The sequence below is a fragment of the Maylandia zebra genome, linkage group LG2 (assembly GCF_041146795.1).
Source record: "Maylandia zebra isolate NMK-2024a linkage group LG2, Mzebra_GT3a, whole genome shotgun sequence".
NCBI classification, from domain to species: domain Eukaryota; kingdom Metazoa; phylum Chordata; class Actinopteri; order Cichliformes; family Cichlidae; genus Maylandia; species Maylandia zebra.
The window spans coordinates 42168923-42193680 of NC_135168.1; the positions used below are offsets into that span (position 1 = coordinate 42168923).

Sequence of the window (24758 nt, forward strand, 5' to 3'; positions counted from 1 at the left end):
TAATATTTAGTTTTGTAGTTTAATACTTAAGTGTTTTACACCTACACAGTTTTGAACATGTTTTGTTTTTATTAGATTATATTAAATTAGATTTTTATTCAGATGTAATATTTTGTGAATGTACCGTAGTTGCCTTCCTAGTAATATTTAATTTTTTTGTATTATTTTGAAATCTGCCTAGATGTTTAAGTGGCATATTGTAAAGAAAAGCATGAATACTGTAGTCTAAGGAGCTTGGAAACCAAAGCAACTGGACATTTCACCTCTCATCTGAGAAGCTTTTTCACTTCTAAGACCAAATGGTGGAGAATCCCAGGTATTTAAGCCCTAGTGGGAGTTCTCCCTTAGGGGTTAGGGATCTCAAAACTGGATCGTAGGTGGCAGACAGTTGGTGTTGTAAGCCACCCCTTCTGTTTATGGTCCTTCACAGTGGACATAGATGGCTTCTTTCACTCCTCTTTCAAATTATCTGTCTTCTCTGTCCAAAATGTGATCATTGACGTCCTTGAAAGAGTGACCTTTATCCTTTAGATGCAGATGTACAACTGAGTTTATCTCCTTAGATTACCAGGACCTGGATGATTGAGAACCTACACAGACATACCTACCCTCTTCTCTTCACCCTGTACACCTCTGACTTCTGCTACAACTCTGAATTATGCCACATTCAGAAGTTTGCAGACGACACAGCCATCATGGGGTGTATCTGGGATGATCAGGAAGAGGAGTACAGAAGTCTGGTGAGGAACTTTGTCGCATGGAGTCACACAAACCACCTGCAACTCAACACCTCAAAGACTAAGGAACTGGTTGTGGACTTCGGGAGGTCCAGAGAAGGTCCACTGCCGGTTCAGATAGAGGGGGAGGAGGTGGAGGTGGTCAACAAGTACAAGTACCTCGGGCTGTGGGTGGACAATAAACTGGACTGGTCATGCAACACAGAGCACCTGTATAAAAAAGCCCAAAGCCGACTGTACTTCCTCAGGAGGCTGAGGTCTTTTAACATCTGCAGGAAGCTCCTGAGGATGTTTTACCAGTCGGTGGTTGCTGGAGTACTTTTCTATGCTGTGGTGTGCTGGGGGAGCAGCACAGCAAAGAAGGACTCATCCAGGCTGGAGAAACTGATCAGGAAGGCTAGCTCTGTGGTCGGCATGAAGCTGGACACTCTGGTGACAGTGGCAGAGAAAAGGACATTAAAGAAACTGCTGGACATTATGAACAATGCTGGGCATCCTCTGCACACGGCCATAAACAACCAGAAGAGTCTGTTCAGTGACAGGTTGCTTCTCCCCAAGACAAGAACTAACAGACTTAAAAACTCCTTTGTCCCACACGCCATCAGACTGTTTAACTCCTCCCTGGAGGGGAGAGGGAGGGGAAACAGGAGGACAAAGGAGGGGGCAACAACTAAGCTGTAGTGCCTCTTCACCTCACTGTACAATACCTTGTGCAATACTTTTTGTAAATAGTCAACAGTGCAATAGACTCAATACTTGAAATGTGCAATTCACTTGTATTTTTATTTATTTTTTATTCCTATTTATTCTATTTATCCCCTTTGTATATTTTATTTATATTTGTCTCTGTATTTATATATGTATGTGTGTGTGTGTGTGTGTGTGTGTGTGTGTGTGTGTGTGTGTGTGTGTGTATATATATATATATATATATATATATATATATATATATATATATATATATATATATATATATAACAATTCTGTAACTGTAACTTCGGTCGTTGCTGTGCTTTTTTGGGAAGTCGAATTTCCCAGAGGAACCCACCCGAGGGATTAATAAAGTTCTATCTTATCTTATCTTATCTTACATGTATACTGTAAAGGAGAAACTGTGGAAGTCTTGAATCACTCATTTCGTTTTGTTTTCCTTCTAAAGTGCCAGACTTTTCTGTAATTGTTTTAAAGTAGCCTTGAGCAAAAGTCTTTCAAAGTTTTTCTTTGGACATTGGAATATTGTTTTTTACATTGAATCATTTAAGCACAAAAAGGCACCTAAATCTAGGGCTGAACCGGTGTTGTATCTACAAATAACAGAGGCCCTAGCAAGAAACCAATTTAAAATGGAATTGTAACGTATTTTTCTTACTACCAGACTGTCACAAAGGCACATCATTTGTTCCTTTAAAAAAAAAAAAAGCCAAATCTATGAAAAATGCCAAAGATAACAGTTTGACAAGCATAAAATACTATTTCTGCACTAACAAGGTAATTCCCAAAAAGCTATTAGCCTAAGACTTGGCATGTCTCAGTATGGTGTGCAGTGAGTCCTTCAATATTTTGAGGAAACAGGCCTGAATGATTGATAATTCCAAACACACTGCCGATGCAGTTAAAGCAGTTAAGCTATCTTTGATTGACCTCCCCAAAGCCTGAATCTCAATACTATTGAAACGGTGTGGGATCGTCTTGACAGAAAACAGAACAAAAGGCAGCCAATATCCAAATAAGATCTTTGTCTTTCAAGAAGCCTGGAAGACTCTCCCTGAGGACTTACAGAAATTGCAGGAAAGCTTGCCTAAGATAATTCAGGCTGTGTTGAAGAATATAGGTGGCCATAACATATATTGACTTTCAATCTCATGACCATTGTACAAACTCTGTTTTCCTGATATACTGTATTTCCCTGTATGTTTGCTGCCCCTATTTCTCATTTCTTAGAAAAATATAAAGAATAATGACTCAAGACTTTTGGACAGTACTGTATAATTTGTGATCACAGCACAAGAATAAATATTTTCTGCGTGGAAACCGAATAAACGGACTTAGGTTTACGCAGTGCATTGGTGAGTATCCGTGTATGTGGAGCACATCCAGCTGAAAAAGCCCCGGGATGCCAGCGGCTCTCAAAGCCTTGTCTCATAGTATTTCTGCTTTGAAGCTGCTGAATAATTAATGAGCGGAGCTGACGCCTGCGGTTGGCCAGACAAAAATAGTCAATTCCGAAAACAAGCCAGTAGTTAAAGTCGACCTTGGCGCATGCTAATAAGACATATTTTGCTCTCGTCACTTTTCACTTTTCCTTTCTAGCGACTTTGTATAATTTTATATGAAAAGTAGAAAGCAATTTAGCAAAATGTCGTTCTGCTATCGATTGATGATGACTTGACAGCGATGCGAACCTCCCATTGATTGATCTCCACTACACTCCCCGCTGACCAGAGAAAACACTCGATAGCGAATGCGAGAGGGGATTTAAATTAGACATATACTGTCCACCTCAGTTCACGGACGAGGTAGCTGTTCGCTTTTTCATGTAGATAGGATATTCGCTATTTAGCTTTGCTCACCGACCAGCCTGACATTGACACGGAACGACGCTCGCTAGCTCGTAATGTCGGCACTGTTGGACTTGTTTTCCCCTCTAGACCCCGCTTCCTGTTAGCCTTGGGCTAGCTGGAAAATCGAATTTATGCTAATGAACGAGTAGGTATAGTTAGCAAACGCAGAGGGGTGTAACTTTTCTGTTTACTGTAGGCAAGCCGCTGTGGTTTACTTCTAATTTATTGAAAAACTTATGCTAATAACTTTATTTTGCAAGCAACTACCGGGCGGCCGTTTTTTGTGTTTTGTTTTTAGTTCGCTAATGCTTTACAGCTAGCCATCTTGCTTATGTTTTGTGTTGTCGGATCGAAGTGTTTTATTTAGCTGGCTTTTTGGTGGCACAGAGCTGGCTATTATTTTCAGTTGTTCCTCAGCATAAGTCTCGGCAATGGTTTCACTGATATAAGACTTAATTCTGTGCGACCAGTGCTTATAAAATACTTTTATTTAATGTGGGGAAAGCCTGACTGTTGACTGTGAAAACACAAAAGAGACGCAGAAAATGATTAAACCGTTCTAGTAATGAGGACAGCACTGACGATAACGGAGAGTTAAAACATAATTTTGTTGTACTGTATGCAGCTGTATTAATTTTGAATCCTTATGGTTTAAGAAAATAATAAGCGGTTTTTCGTTAAGTTGAGCGGCACCGATAGCAAAAAGGAGAAAGTGGATGGAGTCGATGCAGATGGTGCTTGTGCGACATACGAGGGCTGTGCTTCCCTGAACCTGCTGCCTTCAGGTGTCTCATCTCATTAAAACAATAGCTTTAAATGCCTCAGAAAACACTCGCAGTAGCAGGTGATCGTCAGAGGTAACTGGGCGGGTAGAGAGAGAGAGACGGAAAAGCGGTCTAAAGAGCGAGGCACCTGCCCGTACGTCACATTACATCCACCACCGCCGTCGTCCTTTTCTAGCCATGGACCCCCCGAGGACTCGTTCGCGGTCTCGGTCTGGCTTCTTTCATTTCGCCATGAACGGCAGCGTTGGAAGCAACGGCGGCGCTAACGCGATCGGTAACGGGGGCTTGATGAGCGCCAGCGGCGGAGGGGTGAACTACCCGCAGCAGAGCAACTCTAGCTGGGCGCCGCACCACGGAGGTCGTAGCTACCCCGAGAACCAGCAGCAGCACACCCAGGGGAGCTACCTGTCCGCAGGGGCGCAGCGCCACTCTTCACACGGAGCTCACAGGCATCCCGGAGCCGGTAAGCAGGGTTAAGTAGTCGGGGCCTGCAGCCCGGCTAGATGCATTGCATCTACATTACATACTAACACAGGATGGATCCCTCCTCTGAGGGATGCAGCCTCATCACTAGCAGCTTAAAAGGCTTGGTGTTTTCACTGCCAGCTGTTGCTTGAAAGGCCAGCCATGGGTCGCTGCTCGGTAGGCAGCAGTCTCTTTTCTTTAGAGGTTTGGTCAGCGTTTACTCATGTAAATAGGGAAAACCAAGTTCACAAACTTTGTCTTGTATGTCATTGGAAAATGGACTGGTTCTTATGTAACGCTTTTCTGCTCTCTCTGAGCACTCAAAGCACTGTATTCAACATGCCCCATTCACACAAACACTTGTTTCTAGGCTTAAGTGCTTTTTATCTGACATTCAGCTTCTGGTTAGTATCTTGCCCAACTTGCCAAACTATCTTGCCAAACCCCCAACCTTCCGATTAGTAGGTGACCTACTCTACCTCCTGAGCTGACTTTATTTCCAGAATTCAACTTGCCCTGCCCACAGTAGAAACTAAGCACTGCAGATAAATCAAAAATAATATTATTCTATTGGCCTGCAACTTCTCCCTGTATAAACTTATTTGTAGCTTAACTGGAAGACTATGACTTTTATATGTCTTAGTTTTATCATCCAAGTAACGGTTAATGATTGATGTTTGAATAAGCATATCGTTAGCTTCATAGCATAAGTGCCTAAGTCATTGACTTAGTCAAATGACTTAGGCAATTATGCTATGAAGCTAACGATATTTGACTTTTTTCACATTTGGGGAAAAGTATATTTAAAATTGGCAGGGAGCATGTTGTTGTTGTTGTTGTTGTTGTTTTTTTGAAAAATACAAAGGTTAAACTTGTAGAATTGCTTTTATTAATCTTTACAGAAATACAAAAAAAATGTAAAATGCATGTTAAGGATCAAGGAAACGGGTTATCTCTTATTGCAGTGTGTCTTGGAGTGTGCATTGTTCACACATCTCTAGAAATAGAGTGCAAATAGGTCACAAACTTTTCCTTGTATGTCATTGTCTGGCTTTATTCTCAGAATGCAAATGATCTTGGCTATTAGTAGACATTTCACACTGCAGATTTTTCCTAAGGCTAATCCAAGCACAGTTGTGCTTAAGGCCTCCAGATCACATTGTGTTACTCGTATGAATGCAGTTAAACAGTATAAGGAAAGTAACACCAAAAACATTCAGATTACTGTTATCTAGATAGAGATATTTAGCGATAAAGTTGAATTGCTTTTGACATTGAATAAAACAAATCTTTAAGTTCTTCAGACTGTAATCGTGTTCGCTATAGAGCAGCAGTGCAATTTCATTTATCAGATCAGAGACAAATGCATGAGCCCACTGGTTAAGACATCCCACATGCTCTTATTCAGTTTCTGCAAGACATGTATGAGAGGAGTCTGATTAATAGAGCAGTTGGAGCCTTGAAACAAGGCTTGTCCTTTTCTCGATAGTGATTTATTTTTAGTTTCAGTGCTGTGGTGCAGGCTGGCATTATACAGTTTTCCTTGTTTCATCCTTAAGCATTATACTCTTCAACTTGCATTTTACCCTGAGTAAAGCTTGATATTGTCTCAGATTAGTCAAATATGTCTTTCTTTACTGTATTTAGCCATTAACAAGTAAAGATTGATGTTGCTGAGTGCAGTTGTGTGGGCTCATTGTTTGTTTCATCACTTTCTCACATCAAATCTAATTGTACTGTCCGGTTTCCATCAAAGGTTTATTCAGTTAGCGGTGTTTCTTTACCAAACCCAAACTCGTCAACGAGACAACAGAAAAAAATGTAAACAGAAGAGGAAAAAGTGAATGAAACTCTCATAAAAGAAAATAACATTTGAGATTGCACATGAGCCTCTTTTTGTTTATTATCTCACCACTGGCACCACTCTTTAGTGTTCAGCAAGTTTCCAGTGAAAAGTGACTGGAAGCCCTCTGTAAAACTAGACTGGCTTCCCTCAAAGGCAAACAAAAGTGCAGGGAATGAATGAAAGCAGGCTTTTAATGGTGCCATGTCGTAATAGAAGAAACTGTTGCCAAACAGCCAAAATGAGCCACATAGACAGACTCTCACAGAAACACACGCTTCCCAAATTGACAGACCAAAGTAGGGTTTGTGTGAATGACTTCAGCACTATATTTCCCATCTGTGTGAGCTGTCTTCTTATTCCTCTTAGCAGCTGCACATGCCTCATCCTTTGTGGCAGGGGTTTGTGTGTAAAATGTTCTCTGTGTGTAAGCAAAGCAACACTGTGTATATTTAAGTGCATCACAGATTTTTTTTGTTTGCCAGGTCTTGTTTGTACATGTCACTGTATTACGCCTCTTGGCATCACTTTATGCAGAATGTGACAGGGTTGGATTTGGGGTTGTTAAAAATGTATCTAACTGCCTTACCTCTGTTATTTTCTCCTCCTATTTTTTTCTCTTCCATTTTCAAGCAATGTCATCACTTGGTATAGCTGTAATAGCTGGCTGACATTGTAGTTACATATTTACACATCTTCATCTGCAGATTCTATTTGTAAATCGAGTGGTTCTCTGATTACATCCTGTCTCTCCCACATGATACTTGAAGTTTTTGAACTTCAGCTAAAGAGCATGAACAAATTGCTTCTTGATGACAGCTGATGCTCTGAGTTCACTACCCTGCTCGACTCAATTGTCTGTTGTAAAAGAAATGGTGTCAGTCTCCCATCAGCAGCCATGCTCAAAGGGAAGCAAGGTCGCATCTACACACCAACAGAACCTGTCCAGTCAGACTCACCATCCCCTCTCCTAGCTTCCCGGGATGAATCAGCATATACCGGCCTAATTCTGCATAAACTGCATGGCCATCTGAGGCCCAGAACCCTATGAGGTCTAAAGAAAAAGGGATGGTTTGATGAATAAACATGTAAGCCAATGTACTGGCCCAAATGTTGGCTAGACACTCAATCACCCGTCCCTCTGTTCTCCGCAGCCACTAGCAGGGCATCTTTGAGCTGTCACTATCGGCAGACTTCACATGGCTCTGGAGTGGCGTCGCAAAGACAAGAAAGGGGTAGGGGGCTGCCTTCAGATCTGTTGTTTCTGAGGAGGCAGAAAGGGCTGTCTGGATGAGAGAGGTTTACAGAGGAAGAAACAGAAAAGCATGAGGGGAGGAGTCCCCCCCCCTCCTCTTTTTGGTGATTAAAGGTTTTTTGGGGAACTGCTTAGAGGAAACTCTTGTCAGCCAAGTTCAAGGACATCCTTCTTAAGCTGCTGAAAGGTCTGCATGCACATGTTGCTTCCAGACTGCACATGTGGACTGTTAGATAAACAGATAGGAGAGCACTGTGTTTTTCTGAGATTACGTTTATAGCATTAGTGGTTTATTCAGCAATGTTATTTTTAGTTTTAGGTTTTTTGGGCGGGGGGCACATACTAATTTCAATCCCTTTTAGTGATGCTCTGTTGATCTTATAAAATAGATTCTTTATCAGAAACAAAGCTGTCATTGCAAACCTGATAGTGCTTGACTAACCTGCTTAGAAAATCTTTAGCACACTAAAAGTGGGTCAACATGACATTTGAAGCCAAGATTCTTGCTAATACTTTGTACGTGAAGGGGATAGTCAGCAGGTATAGGGTCACTCCAGTTTATGGGCTAATGCTAGGGGGTTCAGTTGTTAAATGTATTGTGAAATGCAAAAAAAAAAAGTAGTAATGAGCATGTCCATCATAATTTGCCAAAAGATCTCTTTAGATTGCAGGATAAATGCATATCTTCACATTTGAGAAGCTGAATTCAGGAAATGTTTGGAACTATTGCATGATAGGAATAGCACCTATTATCGCTTTTTATGTTAGTTATTTTCCTTATCTTCATTATCAATAATTTTCCTTCTTTATGCTACAAAAGTGGGTAAAGTAGTTATTTGCATTTGAAGTAGGTCACATTTTAAAAATCAAAAAGTTGCTCTGGCGTGTTATACATACGTGTGTGTGCGCGCGTGTGTGTGCGCGCGTGTGTGTGTGCGCGCGTGTGTGTGTGCGCGCGTGTGTGTGTGCGCGCGTGTGTGTGTGCGCGCGTGTGTGTGTGCGCGTGCGGGCTTTTCATGTAAGATCAGAGGGAGTGACTTGGCTGTGACAGCTAGCGAGGAGACGTCCAGGGTGACATCTTCCAGAGATGACTCGCTTTCTTGTCTGCTCATTTAAAGCAGAGAATTTAAGTTTGTTTAGAAGACAAACCCTATGGGAGGGCAAAGCACTTTTCTGGTTGTGTAACAAAATGTCACATTTTTGTTTTCTACGTTGGACTTTGTGGTGTGAAGTCTGTAGAAATGTTTAGGCAAGAAAAGGAAAATAAAATGCCAGAGGCAGCCAGTTACCTGTGTATGTTTGTGTGTTGCGGGTGGTGTATTTTTGTCTGCTTGGCTTGCAAATGTCCATGTGTCTTGTGATGTTTTCCTCAGTCCTGTCTTATCTGATTATGATATTTTTTTTTTTTTTTTTTTTTTTTTAATCTGTGCGGCCGGCAGGAGGAGTGCTACATTTTCATTCAGATAACGTGTGCAGCGAGGATCGGGACAAAGTAAGTATGAAACATGACCACCGCCTGTTTTCCTTGCTCTTTTTCTGGTTTAAATAGAATTTGTATTTCATTGTGCTCTCTTTCTTATTCATCCTCTCCCTTATTGTTCTCACTTTTTTTTTTTTTTTTTTTTTTTTCCCCTCTAACCGAACATTTGTGGTTTCCTCTCCTCCCTCACCTCTGTGTCCAGATGGAAGACAGCCCAAGCCCAAAAAGGCAGCGTCTTTCCCAGCAGTCCATGTTAGATTTAAACTCCGCCCCACCCTCAACTCCTTCCTCTCCCATTCGCCCCTGGGAGCTGCCGCCGAGTCGCAGACCACACCCTCACTACATGCCAGAGCGATGCCACACACCCCTTCGAAACCGTCGCAGGTTTGTGTCTGACACAAATGCATACAAACAGACTTCATTAATAAATTTAATTTTTCAGCCTGTAAATGTAATGACTTATGACAGATTGGAGATCTTGCAATAGTATCTTTGAATTTGTCTGTATTAATATTTATTATGCTCAGTTTTATTAGTTTGCAGCTGGCAACTTATATTTTGTGGCATATTAGTGTCTGTGTTCTATGTGACTGGAATAAATTTTAGTATTGTCTTCTCATATTTTCTAGTATAATTAAATTAATCAGATGTGTTAAATCAGGAAGGTCTATTGAGGTTACAAAAACAAAATACTTGAATGTATTAAGGTATCAGATACACAGCAATTTGCTCTGATGCATTGCAATCTGCATGCATTTGTGAATTTTCACTTGTTATAGTGTATTTGGCTGTTTGTCTGAATGTTAGAATTGATTTGAATATCTGAATGAAAAATTCCATTTCAGAAAGCTTAATAACTTGAATACTAATCTGCCTGTTGAGTGGTTTTGACTCTTGTTTGGTTAAATGATTAGGAATTAAAGTTTTAGTCATGTTGCCATAGGTGGCTTATCAGGTGTCTTTCATGATGCAAATGTCAACATAACTCCTTCTGCCTCTTCTTTAGTTTTTCCTTCTTTCTTCCACCTCAGCCCTCCAATGAGACGTCAGCGTGGCCGGAGAGACCGTCTGACCCGACACCACCACCACCACTCCCACAACAACAACAACCATCACCACTACAACAGCAACAACAATCACCACCATCACCCCAATGCCCACCATCATCATCACCACCACCACCACCTGCACTCCCATAACGGCCCTTCACCTGGCCATCAGGATGAAAACTACCGCCATCCGGCTCCTCCACAGGGCTACCCACCCTATAACCAGCAGCTTCCCCGAGGGCCTGGGGCAGGGCCCGGGCCTGAAGAACGCCCTGGGTACCATCCTCCAAATCCCTCCCCGAGGCCTCTTCACCAGTCTCCAAACCTTTCTCCCAGGCTTCTGCACCCTGCAGCTCATCCACAGCACCCACACGCCCACCCTTCCCAGCAACAAAGCAGTGTGGTGTTGGATCTTCATGAGCAGGTGGGTTCAAAGCAGATGATGTAACCTGTTTTAGGAAAGAAAAATAATTGAATTCCTGTTAACTGAATCATTTTCTGTGCTTTTGTCTCCTTTTGTTTTTTAACTCTGCTTAAGATTGAGAGATGGGTGCAAATAACACTCTAAGATGCAAACAAGTCAATGTGAAAATGAAAGCCTATCACTCGTGGGTGTAAAAACTTATTTATGGCTGTAGATGGAGACTAATTAGTAATATAATTTTGTTTTGATCATACAGGTAAAAGGTTAATGCAGGGTTGTCTGTTAATATATCTGGCTTGTTTGTGTTTTATTCATCTCTACATGCATGCATACATAATCTTTACATAAATCAATACATATATTTTAATGCACATATCCAGCAGTCTTAAAGTAAGCATTTTGAACTTGTCTCTAGAAAAGAAAACATAATGAACAATGGATTTAATGATAACACAAAAAAGAAAAAAATGGAATAACGAGTTTTCAGCTGCAGGGAAATGCAGACCTCAGGGTTATCATCTGCTTGATTTGTGCTCCACAACAAGTATAAATCTGTGGTGTTAGCAGTGATCCATGAAGTTTTAAAATTTGTTATTTACAACTCGGACAATGTGGATTAAGTCTGCTAACTCCAGCTATCCAGCTTTTAATTAAAATTTACAGCCATAAAGTGGCAGACCTTTTTTTTTCTGCTGATCTCCATATTTAGGGTTCGGCTCCAGTCTCGTATCCTGTGACACCACCGGGAGCGCCACCTGGCCTGCCACCTCGCTCTGCCCCACAGCAGATCCCAGCATGCTCTGTGGTCTTCAGTGGTCAACACTATCCTGTGTGCAGCGTCCCTCCTCCCGTGAGTGTTTTTGCTTTTTTGCACGTTTTTTGGTGATTTTCTGTTTTTTGTTGTTGTTGTTTTTTGTTTTTTTTAACCTTATGGTGAAATGGGGAGAATAGTGACAGTTTCTTAAGGGAGAAACTGCTAAACTGAATATCTGAGCTGAATATAATTTCATCCGAGACTCAAGGTAGAAAATAATACTAATTTAAAAAAAAGTTTGGCTACAAGAAAAAGAAAAGATAAAAAAGATTATATTAAATGAAGAATATGTTTGTTAAAAGGATAAAGTCTAGAGAAAAGATGGCCTTTCTCTTTAGTATTTTGTTTTCTTTACATGCAAGTTATTTTTATGGCAATTCTGAGAATTTTGTGGCTGATGTTCTGGGAAAACTGCAAATAATTACCTGAAGGAGGTAATAAAAAAAAAAAAAAAATAAAATAAATAGTACCGTATTTTTCGGACCATAAGGCGCACCGGATTATAAGGTGCATTAGGCAAAACAAAACGGTCAGATAACTCAAACTTTACTCAACTCATTCTTCTTGCTTCCTCTTTTCCGTACCATTGATTCATTAATGTTGAATTCTCTCGCTGCTGCTCTATTCCCATGTTGTTGTATATTAATGACTAACCTCGTATTGTGGATGGATTTTCTCAGTTGTTCTCCTGCCTGAAGTTTGGTCCCTTTACAGCATCCTGCCATGCTATTGCATTTGTCTCCAACCATCCGGAACCCTCATGTTTATTGAGTCACTGCTGTTTAGTTTCATGTTTTTATTTATATTGGAAGTGAAAGCAGAGCTGTACATTTTAATTATTTCAGAAATCTCTCAGTCAGAACATGGTATATCATGTTTAGGCGGAAACTAGCGAGCTCGCTTCTAACTCCATTAAATTTAATACATTCTGTTTTCATGGATGCCTGGATATTAAACTTCATTGTTAACGCTGACCGTTTTATTAAAGATGAAAGAATTTAGACAGTTTTTAACTCTTACTGATGTCGCAGTGTTCGTTTGACTTTGGGACTCCTGACTACGGTAGTCGTAATGCTCCGACAATCCATCAAGTGGTGTGGCTTCGTAGCTTACCAGAGTCGTACTAAAACATTTTTTGACAGATTTTTGAGCGTTGTGTATCACATAAAATCGGTTCGAGGTCAGTAAGCAGAACCAGAATTCATACATAAGGCGCCCTGTCGATTTTTGAGAAAATTAAAGGACTTTAAGTGCGTCTTATAGTGCGAAAAAAAGGATAGTAGTTTTGATCCCACGCATGGTCAGAGGGGTTTCTGAATTTTTCCGTGAAGTATGAACAAAAGCATACAAAAGTATTATCAATTTATGAATACATTTTATGCATGCATGATTTGAACACAAAAAAATCTATGCTCTTCAGAAGTGTTGTAGTTTGTTCAGATGTGTTTTTTAGAGAGTCTTTCTCTTGGCAACCCATGCTTGTTCTTTCCTTTTCTAATTAACCAACAAACAGCCAAAACTTCTGCTTTTAAAGAGCCGATCATAATTTGTTGATCTTCATTTAATCTAGTGCATTTGATTAGCACCAGCTGGCATCTACGTCACTGCCTAATTTGGAAGTGGCAAAAGTGTACTTACTTTTTCACAGGGCTGTATTTCATTTTTTGTTTTGGAATTAAAGTAGTTATAGGTGTAAATAAGCATTTTATCGACATGAATTCAAATCATGTCTGTTAAATGTTACTTAATCTTCTTCTGTTATTTTTATTTATCTATTTATTTAAGAAATCCTTTTTTGTAACATACTTTAACAAGTGAAACTTTTGTGTGTTTCTGCTAGGTCCTTCAGACTTGTTCTGTACAGCACTTACCGATGCCCTACCCATTCCCATCACTGTTGTCCAGTGATCCGGCCTTCCTGCTCCCTCCACCTCATCTCACCCATACCCCCACACATCTTTCCCACCATCCACCTCATTTGCCTCAGCCTGGACAGTTTGGACCATATCCAGCACAGCAGGCCCGTTCGGTGAGTGGGAAACCTTTTGATAACTTGGTATCAAATACAGCTTTTGTATTAGGTGTTTTAATTTAAGCTAGTAGTTAGTCAGTCGAGATCTTTCTGGGAAGCTTTCAAAGTTCCTCCTGGAATTTCAAAAACTGTAAACTTTATAAAAACGTCTTACGAAGTTCAAGCTAAATGGGTGATGCATATTTTAAACACTAGAGTTGAAGCAGTTTGTGGTACTCTTGAGTTTTGGCAACAAATGAGTATATGTACTGAAACTGTGGTATTGACAGCTCTTTTGTGCACATTTTGTCTTTGCACAGCTTTAATCTAAAACTTTATTTCATTTGCATTGGCTACATGTTAAAGCAGCTGCCAATTAACTGATTAAAAAACGATTTCAGAGATAATTCAATTGGTTTTTTTTTTTCTTTCTGAATTCAGTTATTTCTTTTCTTTATCCCTTTTGTAAACACTTGTATTTCAAAGGTTGAAACTTTCTTTCTTAATCCCATTCAGACTCTTTAATTAAATTTATTAAGTTGTTAAGTTGCTTCTTATGCTGTAATAACAGGAAAAATCCTGGGCAATATCACCTATATGTTTTGAATTTTAACATTTTGTCCTTGATCTCCTCAGCCGTTACAGAGGATAGAGAATGATGTTGAGCTGCTTGGTGAGCATCTGTCTTTGGGTGCTGGGCTTCACTATCCTCCTGCCACCCACCCTGCACTCACCCCACACTCCACACAACTCCACTTCCTGTCCCATGACCCCCTGCCACAGGAATTCTTTGGAGTGGTGAGCATTTACAATAATTTATAAAATATGTTTATTTCATCCCACTGAAGTGTTATATAAAAAAATGTAATGCTGTGCAAATCATCTGACTTGTATTTGTTGTATCTCTCCACCTAGTCCTATCCAAACTTCATTCCTCGCCGTCTCCCAGGGCGACGGTACCGCTCCCAGCAGCTGCCACCTTCGCCTTACCACCCCAGCCTCTTGCCTTACTTCCTGTAAGTAGAACGGGGAATAAATTCACTTAGAATGATTTTTTTTAAATTATCTTTAGACAAATATCCAGAGTGTATCAGAAAGAATAATCTGATTTCAAAAGATTATATTGTTTTTGAAGTAATGGACATAGAAGCTTGTGGTAAATTTTAAAATACATGGCTGAATATAAAATTTTGTTCAAAACCTCAGTGCGTCCCCCTCCAGACAGACAGCATATGTCCACATGATAGTCCAAGTCTTCCTATACTTTTGTGACCATGTCTGGAGTCACTGCAGCCACTGCTGTTATGCTACTTACCTACAACCACATAAAACTGATGACTTCCCTCTTTCTTACTGTATGTGTTTCAGTCATTACCGGTGGACAGCTGCAGACTTAAAGGACTTTTAAATCGGCTCATTCTTTTTAATTTACCTGATATTTATTGCTGGAATGTGAATATTTATTAGTGTGTTATTGATAAATATGTTAATTTTGCTGCGTGTTTAAAAGAACCGAAGAACAAATCTTGTCCACACCGACAAAATAAAAACAAATTAATAAAGTCGAGATATGAGATGCAGCCATTAAGACTTGAGCATGGTCATTGAAAATCCCCTTGAGGCTAAGGAACTAATACAGAGTTTATTTATTTAAACAAAGAATACAATGACTGCAGTGCAGGCTATTGGTTAGATTTTACTGATCCCCTAATGAGTCTTCATCCAAACTGTGTTTAAGGTCAAGATGATATTTGTCATTTTTACAGGTACTTTTCAATTTCCACTCCTGGATTTGACTGTTTGTGAGCCACCTTGACTTAATTTTCATTATTTTGTACTATACAGCCAAGCAGTGACAACAAAACATAACTTTATTGCAATGTGAAGTACAAAAAGTAACTTTGTATTGTGATGATTCAAGAGCTGAATTAACTACTATGTTATTAATGTTTTGGTTTGTGTTAAATCGCTCTTCTGTAGATCAATGCTGCCAGTCCAGCCAGGTCCTGCAATCAGTCTAGAGCTGGATGTCGATGATGGTGAAGTGGAAAATTATGAGGTTTGTTCTTGCCATTCTTTAGCATTTTGGTTTTGCATTTCCTGGTGTGCAGGGTGGGGGAGAGACTCTAATTCTACTGTCGCTGATGTTTTCTCCCACAGGCTCTGCTGAACCTTGCTGAGCGCCTGGGAGAGGCTAAACTCCGGGGACTGACCAAGGGAGACATAGAACAGCTTCCTTCTTATCGATTTAATCCAAATAACCATCAGTCTGAGCAAACACTGTGAGTACTTCCCTTTTAGAAACTATGTACTTGCTAATAATGGACAATTATCCTAATTATTTTTTTATTTATTTATTTTTTTCAGCTACTCAGGGTTGAGAATCTCATTGTGGACTTTTATCGATAACAGACTGTCTTTGTACATTTTATTTAGCATATTTATAGTTTTGAAAGCTTCTGAGGGCTTAACACACTAATATCACCCATAAACTCTCTCTAATGGGGTTGGATACCATGAGAAATATGTTCACATTCAAAATGTGCATATTTTTTAGTAAAGCGTACATCCAAGTGACCTTTTTCAAAATAATTTCCACAGATACCCTAAGTTACTGGCCTAACTAAATCTGCCTGAATGCACTGTCTGTCATTTAGAAAGTGTCAAAAAGGTCTCTTCTTTTGCTGTAATTTGTGTGTTAATAGCTATCTCATTGCAGGTGTGTGGTATGTATGAGTGATTTTGAGTCGCGTCAACTGCTTAGAGTTTTGCCCTGCAGTCATGAGTTCCACGGAAAGTGCGTCGACAAGTGGCTGAGGGTACGTGTGTCCAGCATGAAGCCCACCAGCTTATGCTGATCTCTGTTACACACACATATTTACAGTTAGCCAAGGCTTATTGCGCATTGTTTGGCAACAGATTCACATCACTGTTCACACATGGCATTAACATCAAAATAAGTGCTCACTCCAAGTGTAAATTTGAGTCCTCTCAAGACAGGACTCAAATTATGGCCTCATTATGAAAGACTGCCCTGCTCATTGATGACCTCTGTGCAAGCATAATAGTGCGCTCATTGGCTCTCAAATGAGATACACAGTGCCTTTTAATGTTTGTAAATGATAAAGACAGTTTATGAGTGTGTTAAACACCTTGGGTGATCTGGTTTGCCAGGAATGTATCAAAGAATAAACAGAGTCTAATATTGTTGTGATTTCTTCTTCTAACATTAATTTCTGGCAAACTAGTATTGAAAATTGCATCACTTTGGTCTCTGCAGAGAGAAGTGGCACACATTTTTCTTTTTTTTGCAAATGAAGCAGGAAAGTGAGAGACGCTCACAGGTTGTCACTTGAGACACATGTGGTGATGGATTCTAATGTCAAGTGTAAATTAGAGCTTTCTAAATGTAATAACATCATTCATGACCATGTGTGAACAGGGCAGAAGTCACCCAGCAAAGTGTTACATAACATACCTGGAAAACTTTTTGGAAGTTGCTGAAAGGCACAAACCTAATCAGTCCAAGCACACATGTATTAAGATACACAGACACCTCTTAATTATAGGATTCTAGTGAGAATCTCACTCTTCAAGAGATCTGATAAATAGCAGAAGCAAGTCTCAGTCCAAGTGTGTTGAAATGTTTCTAAATTCATCTCATCTGATTTACTGAAATCTGTGAACTCGCACTAACCCCAGGATACTACAGTCAGAAGGTGCTGAAGATTTCATAAACACGTGATTTCCCACTGGAAATGCTAAATGAGGCTCTTGAACACCAAGTTCTTGTTGATCATACTAGTCTTATGATTTAGACACACGCTGCACTCTACAAAGCCTCAGTGTAAATTGGGTTAAAAGGGTTGCATATTGATTAAAAAATAAAATATCTAAGTGTGGGAACATGAAATCAGTATCCTGACTGAATATAAGGACCATCTCTCAAACCTAATTTGCTGTTTTCTCCCTCAGGCCAACAGGACGTGCCCCATTTGTCGAGCGGATGCCTCAGAGGTCCAGAGAGACTCGGAGTGACCACACGAGGGAGCCAGACACTCCTTAATGTCTGTCAGACATGTTCAGCACTGCCTGCTCTCTCTCTCTCTCTCACACACACACATACGCGCACACACACACACTCTCACACCACAACCTTATATATTTGTGACCATAATCTTATATGTTTGTGCAGCACTCTCTCTTCCTGTTTTCTTTTCATTCTTTGCCAAAATGTTGCATCCCCTCGTACATGTAATGTCATTTTCATGGGATGACTTCCTCTCGCACTTTTCTACCATGCAAATGCACAGAAGTCCTCCAGTATCTCCCGCTGTAGTGTGTGTTTGTGTGTGCGCGTGCGGGTGCGTACACGTGCATGCACCACACCTGTGCAACTGTTGCTGGGCCCATTTTGTAATGCAGGGCCGTGTGTGTGTGTGTGAGAGAGAGAGAGAGTGTGAGTGGTTTTTTTTTTTTGTTTTGTTTTTTTTTTTAAACATCTCCTGAAGCATGTCTGAGTTTTCTGTTGAGAAAAGTAAACAACATGTGAGAGCTTTTTGCTCTCATGAGTGACTGACTTTACTTCCTGTTTGTATGCTTATGCACTGTCTGTATGCATACTATGTGTGTATGTATGTTATAGACTTAAACCTTTTCTCTAGTTTGACACTAAGGGTCCATGCTGCCACTATAGTTCTTGGTTGCTTATTTGTTCAGTTTATTATTATTATTATTATTATTATTATTAATATTATTAATATTATTATTGTTGTTATTGTTATTATGGTTATTATTATTCAGCTATTATTAATGGTTATTTTCCTTCCTTGCAGTTACCTCATCATTCCGATTTTGTTCATCTTTCATTAAAAGCTTCACAGCACTACTTTGAAATTAAGCACATATATTTTTCTTTTCCTTTTTTTTCTTGGCAAAAATAATTTTGTCTGTGACTTTGCAGTGGCACATGTTAAATATATATATATAAAAAAACTTGCTCTCTCTCTCTCTCTCTATATATATATATATATATATATATATATATATATATATATATATATATATATATATATATATATATATATATATATATATATATATATATATATATATATATATATATTACTGTATAAATCTATGAATATCTGTATACCAAATAAAAGGCTTGATATGGACTTTTTAAATGTAGTAATTTGTATATTCTTTTTTTTTTCTCCTTTTTATTTTATTTTTAACATTCAGCAGCAAAAATCATGTTTGGTTTGCTGGATTTCTAAACATGAAACTACAGACCGCTGCTGTGGATGACTCCCTATTTTTCAGAAGGTGTAACAACTTTCAGGTGACCACTGGGTGGTGTAACTGCTCTTCAAGACTGCCATCCCCACCTCCCTTGAGAACTTGTCACAGTTATTGGGGCTGATCCAACACTTCTGATGGCGTTCAAACTGATGATCAAGCGCCTAAAACCCTTTTGCACTCATGTTTAATTAAGTGAGAAGCCTCTTGACCTGGGGCTGATAAGTCCCCCCATACTTTTTTTTTCTTTTTCTTTAAATATATCATCTTCCTACAAATCTTCATTCAGTCCCTCTTTCTTACACTTCTTGTTAGACCTGCATCTTCTGATCTACAACCTCATGTTCTGCCTTTTTCTCTCCTTCCTAGCACTTTTGTCCTTCCTGTAATGACTTTGGTGATTCTCGACCGCTTCCTGCACTACCCTGTTTTTCCTCTCTCCTTCAGTTGTGCTCACCACTTTTTTCCTCTCCACTGTCTTTTTACTTATGCATCTCCACCCACTCCTTTGACTTGCTTCCGCTGCATTGGAGGGGAAATAAGGGGGTTTTGGTCTAAAACTACCCAGTTGCTCCCGTGAAGCGCATAATCTGCCTTGTCTCGTGTTCTCTTTGCCACTCAGCTATCCGGTTGTTCAGTCTGACGTCACTAGCCGTGTCTGGGTCTAAACTCCGCTGCAGGTCCATATATCAAACGATCACTATGGCATTACTGAGAGTTGAAAAACTGTCTAAAGTCTTTCATCTTTAATAAAATGATCAGCGTTCTGCTCTACCAGGTGTAAGAATTGAGTTTAACATCCAGGCATCCATGAAAACGGAATTTATGACATTTAACGGAGTTAGAAGTTAGCAGGGAGTTAGCTCGCTAGCTTCTATCTAAATACAATATAGCATGTCCTGACTGCGGGGTTTTGGAAACAAATTAAAACGTACAGCTCTGTTATCACTTCCAGCATAAATGAAGACAGAAAACTAAACAGCAGTGACGTTTGTAGGGTTACTGAAGTTGGGCTAGCTGGTATATAATGATGTGCTAGGTGACCGCTAGCGACACAGCTATGTTAGCATAATATAAACAAGCTAACTTTTTTTCCACTCGATAAAAGTTACCGTGAGTGTTCTCGGTGGTCAGGAACAAATGTAATCGCATGGCAGGATGCTGTAAAAGGACCAAACTTCAGCCAGGAGAACAACTGAGATAATCCATCCACAATACGAGGTTAGTCATTCATATACTGCTGCATAGGCTGGGCTGTAGTTACATCCTAAGGTTTTAAAGACTGAGCTTAAATAAATGATTAGTGGTAATAAAAGCCGAGGGAGGTCAACAGGGATCACTGACTGTTTTAGGAGCTTTTTGAGATCAAATAGAAGAAAATACATAACATTAAACATGTTAACAACACAAAAGCCATATTAAACGCAGACTACTTTAGACCCGGAAGTAGGATTCGTCGCGTCATCACTGAACAACCGGATTGTTTCCTGCCCATGGTTGTATGAGGCAAGTTCACCAAATTTTAATGGCACATAAAGCCCTCTTAATGTAGGAACATTCAATTTCTTCCAACATTTTAAGTAATTGTGAAGTGAACTGCAAAATGAAAACTACAATATAGAAGTTAAAGTCAAAAACAATTTCCACAACAATACCCACCCTTGATAGTACTCAAAATATTCCTACAGTAGAACTTCAGTTGCCCAAAACCTCGGGTAAAAGTTCTGGTTTGAATGTCCACGTGTTTGCTTGGTTGACTGCTCTCCGCTCACTCATGAGTGGCTGCCTTTTCTGTCCTGAGGATGTGCCCGGGTTGGTGACATGTTTTGGGCAGCCTGTTCTACTATGTCTGAGAAGATGCTGAGAAGCTGATCCTAGACATTTTTTATCTTTGGAGCAAAAATAAGGCTTTTTAAAAAATTTAAAATCAGACGCCACACCCTTTCTCTGAAAAACAGAGGCAAGAGTTTTTCCTTGTGAGCAGCCAACATTTCTAATGTGCAAATCTAGAACTGTAGTTGTGTGTGTGTGTGTGTGTGTGTGTGCGTGTTTGTCGGTGAGACCCTGTGTTCTGAGGAGGCTGTCTCAAGCTGACAGGGTACATGGATTCTCCATCTTGCTTGTATATATAAAAAGAAAATGAGATGCCTGCTTCACCTACACCCACACCGATACCCACACACGTATACGGGTGTTTATGTATCTTCCTTTCTCCAATTTTTTTTTTTTTTTTTTTACATTTTCCTTGTTCAGCAGTGTGAGGGTTAAATGTGAACGTGTCAGCAGGTCAGGTTGTCCCCTGCCTGTCTCCCTGAGTGAAGTATATGTGTGTAATATTTATTTTATAGGGATTTCCCTCTCGCCATGCTGGGTGGCTGCTGGCCATGTCATGTTCTGAGCTGTCAAAGGCCATCACTGTCACTCGTGGAAAATGAGATGTGGGTGTAAGAGAGAGACACATGAGACATGGACCCGACAGAAACAGAGACAGAATCATGTCTGCCATGTGTGCTTGGGTGTGGGAATAGCCCGGGTACTCGGGGCTCAGTGGAAGTGGCAGCGTCAGGTAGAGGCTTTCGGTTTCATGCAGTTTGCAGGAGGAAAGGTGAGGTTTAAGGCTGAGTGCATCATTTCCGTTCACGGGTGTCTCTGGTCGTCTTCCCACTCTGCCAGATGATTCCTTCTTAGGACACAGTGTGAAAAATAAAGTGGAGCAAATTCCATGAAAGCACTCTTTAATCTGTAAATGCTGCCATCATTATCTGTTGGCTTTTATGGTTTAGAAAAAATATTACAATATGTAGTGATTGTCCAGTTTTAGGAGTTCAGCTTCAATTCAATGGGCCATTTGTCACAGCTGGCAGTTTCATGGCCAGGTGAAGCCTTTTTTTTTTTCATTATTTCACGTCAAATGAAACAGATGTACTTGAAGATGATTCAGAGTGTTGAGTCTGTATATCATATCTTTTCACCTTAAATGTGAGACCCAACGAGATGAGGGAGGCCGTTATCAGAGTGAAGAAACAGTTAAGAGATGCCTTTATGAATGCAAATAAAAAGTGTTTACAAGCAGTAACAGGAAGGCCACATTGAATTTTGCTCAGAAAACATCTATAAGAGCCTGCACAGCTCTGACTTTGGACAGATGAAACCAAGATTAATGCAAATTTGTGCAAAAAAACCCTCTTGAAATAAGGCTGAAAGTCTGCGCTTCAATCACATCATGGTCACCTATTAAAAAAAATCCACTGTGCTGCAGAAGAAGGCAAAATGACAAAAAATGTGTCTTTGGCATAAGAAATTCATTCTTGCATCTTCTGTTTTGCATTGAAAATGTTTCATCTTCAAGGTTCTATCTCACTTCCAAACCTCCTCCTAACTCTAAAACGAAACCCCAGTAAGGACAAGCAAACCTTTATAAAGCAAAGATGTATTTGTTTCTCATCTTGATAGAAGTATACATGAGAAATCAGAGTGAATACATGTGCACACATAAATCAACAAAGCTGAACAGACACATAAAACACTTGAAATGCGGCAATGAATGTGACTGATGATCCAATACTCGAATCATAGTTTGATTTAGATGAGGGCAGCCATATTTTCCCACTTTCTATTATTGTCACTTTCTCTGCCCTGTTGGTTATCATTTTAAAGCCTCCACGGTTTTGGTGTTACATCACTTTTCAGTGAGTTTTATATATATTTTTTAAAGGCTGAAAAGCAAATCTGATGCCAGCTGGCTTGATGATTTGTCTGGTGGTGACTTTTTTATTCTTGGGTTTATGTCTGCTCATTCCAGTATATCAAATAAGGACAGTTTATACAATTTATTACTGTGGTCAAGCAAAGGTTTTAAGGCATGGTTTGAGACAATGAAAATAGGAAAGTAATGACCTGCATCTCACACTGGGTGCAAACAGACAATATGAGTTACATATGTTACGTTCTGACACAGATGTTGACTTCAGTTTACCCCATTATCTAAAAGATATGCAAGTTTTACCTGCTGATAAGGTGATGCCATATATGACCTATGCAACTCCTGTTTTTCCCATCTGCTAAGTGAGGATGAAAATATGATAAGGGACAATAACACAGACTATTAAAACTCAGTTGTGTGCATGAAGGACATGGGTTATTCAATCTATGATCTTCAGTATATTGTGAGTATGTCTGCTTTCTGGAACGCCTGGCAAAAACATTAATTTGGATTCAAGGATTGAACTATAAAAATGTGTTCACTGTGAGTTCACCCTAACTCCAGAAGCCACATTTCACACAAATGTAAGAGAAGCAGAAAAGATAAAGAGGTATCTAAAAGGTCAAAGTCAACTTCAAAGTGATATCATGGAAGAACACAATCATTCAGAAGCTGCACTCCTTCAGTCCTGTAAGCTGGGTGAGTTCCAAGTAGACACGACAGATTCAGCACTCTTGTTATGCCACAGTCTAATCAATCTCACAGAGACTACTGGACATCAAAATCCTTGGCCTTCTATGATGCAGAATATCTCCCCTCTCAGACTCCGACCTTCTGGCAGTACAAATTGTTTTGAGTGTTAACTTCACTTACAGAAACAGAAAGGGAAAGACCTTGAGTGCAAACATTTAACATTCGAGCCAAATAGAGGTGGTGCTTACAAGAGGAATGTTAACAGCCCTGACCAAGCAGCTAGTGAAGAAAATGGAATATCAGTCAGTCATTGCCAAACTTGTGACCTCCTTTCTTTAGGCGCTAGAAGACTCTGTGTCTCTTCAGGGGGAAGTGGTAAGAAGTGGTAGGTAAGCCACAGCTTCTCCCTTGTCTTGATCCTTACCATTTATATGGAGCCGCAGGAACCTTCTCCCTCTCTGGAAAATAAAGTCTCTCTGGGTTATGACATCAATACTGTTTTCCAGGCTCAGCGATGTGCACCTGCTTCCTGCCTCTGCACCAGTCCCAGTGGCACAATACCAATCATATCTACACTGAGTGATATTTGTAGCTCCCAGTCAAAGAACTCCATCAAACCTGATACCAGCAGTGCCAAGGGGCAACCACATTATGCTGAAGTGTCTTCTTAATCATCCACCATTGGATCTCACATCAGCCCAACTCTTAGTGCATCCAAGCATTGAGTCCTTTATGATTTTCATCTTCTGTGTCTGGTGGGTATGCTTTGGACCCCTAAAGAGAAAGGCTGAATTTAAGCTAAGTGCAGCTCTCAAATTAGGGTGAGCCTAAGCCTTACTGTGCGTTCTGCAACATTAAAGAACATTACCTGAGCTCATGTTCAGAGTTCAAGAAGCGTTAGCAAGATTTTGAAGTGGAACCACGATTGATGATGGTTTCAAATCGACTACCGGCCCCAAGCTTCATTTTATAGTGCCAGATGAACTCGTGACAGCTCGAGGCATACAGAGTGACCGGGTCACCTGCAGAAGGTCATACTTGTTTGGGGTTCTAGTTTGCTATAGGGGTTGAACCTTAGAGACATATGCTGTACTCTGATTGCTCTGAGATAGCATTATTCTGCCACGGGCTTCAAAGATGACCAGTAAATGGTTACAATAATGTAATAGCAGGCTGATGGTCATTTTACCCAGAGCTGCAGCTGCTGTCTATCCCCACCACAGGAGAAGATAAATACATTTATTCACCATTGGTGCTAAACTGCTTTCTCCCCTAGGCCATTCGGACTGTTAACAAACACTATCCGCCCACACCCCACCCCTGCCCACCCACCTCACCAATCTGAGCCATGGTCTGAGTAACCCCCATCACTCAGGCCACTCACACGGACTCTATTCAGACCAAGACTTTTTTCTTTGTACTACTTCCAAGCACTTTGCAACTTGTTCTCTAATGTGTGGCTTGCTCTTATTTTTGTATATAATTCTCCTGTTTGTTATTTATTCCTGCTGTTGAAGGTTTTTATTTTATTCTGGCACAGTTGGTGTGGTGGACCCACAATTTTGTTGTAAATGTACAATGACAAAGGGCTAAAGGTCTATTCTATTCTATTCTATTCTATTCTATTCTATTCTATT

At 40.0% G+C, this 24758-nt stretch overlaps 1 protein-coding gene across 1 annotated transcript; it reads left to right on the forward strand.

Annotated features, from left to right (window-relative positions):
- The first annotated feature begins 3132 nt into the window (after positions 1-3132).
- On the forward strand, positions 3133-18324 carry LOC101469903 (E3 ubiquitin-protein ligase RNF38). Its single transcript, XM_024804978.2, has 12 exons — positions 3133-4546; positions 9086-9138; positions 9329-9510; positions 10158-10599; positions 11309-11449; positions 13254-13442; positions 14061-14222; positions 14340-14440; positions 15405-15483; positions 15585-15706; positions 16144-16243; positions 17400-18324. Exons 1-12 carry the CDS (start codon positions 4261-4263, stop codon positions 17460-17462), a joined length of 1920 nt encoding a protein of 639 aa, XP_024660746.2. The 5' UTR covers positions 3133-4260; the 3' UTR covers positions 17463-18324.
- Positions 18325-24758: the final 6434 nt, after the last annotated feature.

Coding starts and splice junctions, on each gene's coding strand:
- LOC101469903 (XM_024804978.2), top strand. CDS start 4,261: ATGGACCCCCCGAGGACTCGTTCGCGGTCTCGGTCTGGCTTCTTTCAT. Junction 9,511..10,157: donor CCCCTTCGAAACCGTCGCAG/GTTTGTGTCTGA, acceptor CTTCCACCTCAG/CCCTCCAATGAGACGTCAGC. Junction 15,484..15,584: donor GTGAAGTGGAAAATTATGAG/GTTTGTTCTTGC, acceptor TTTCTCCCACAG/GCTCTGCTGAACCTTGCTGA.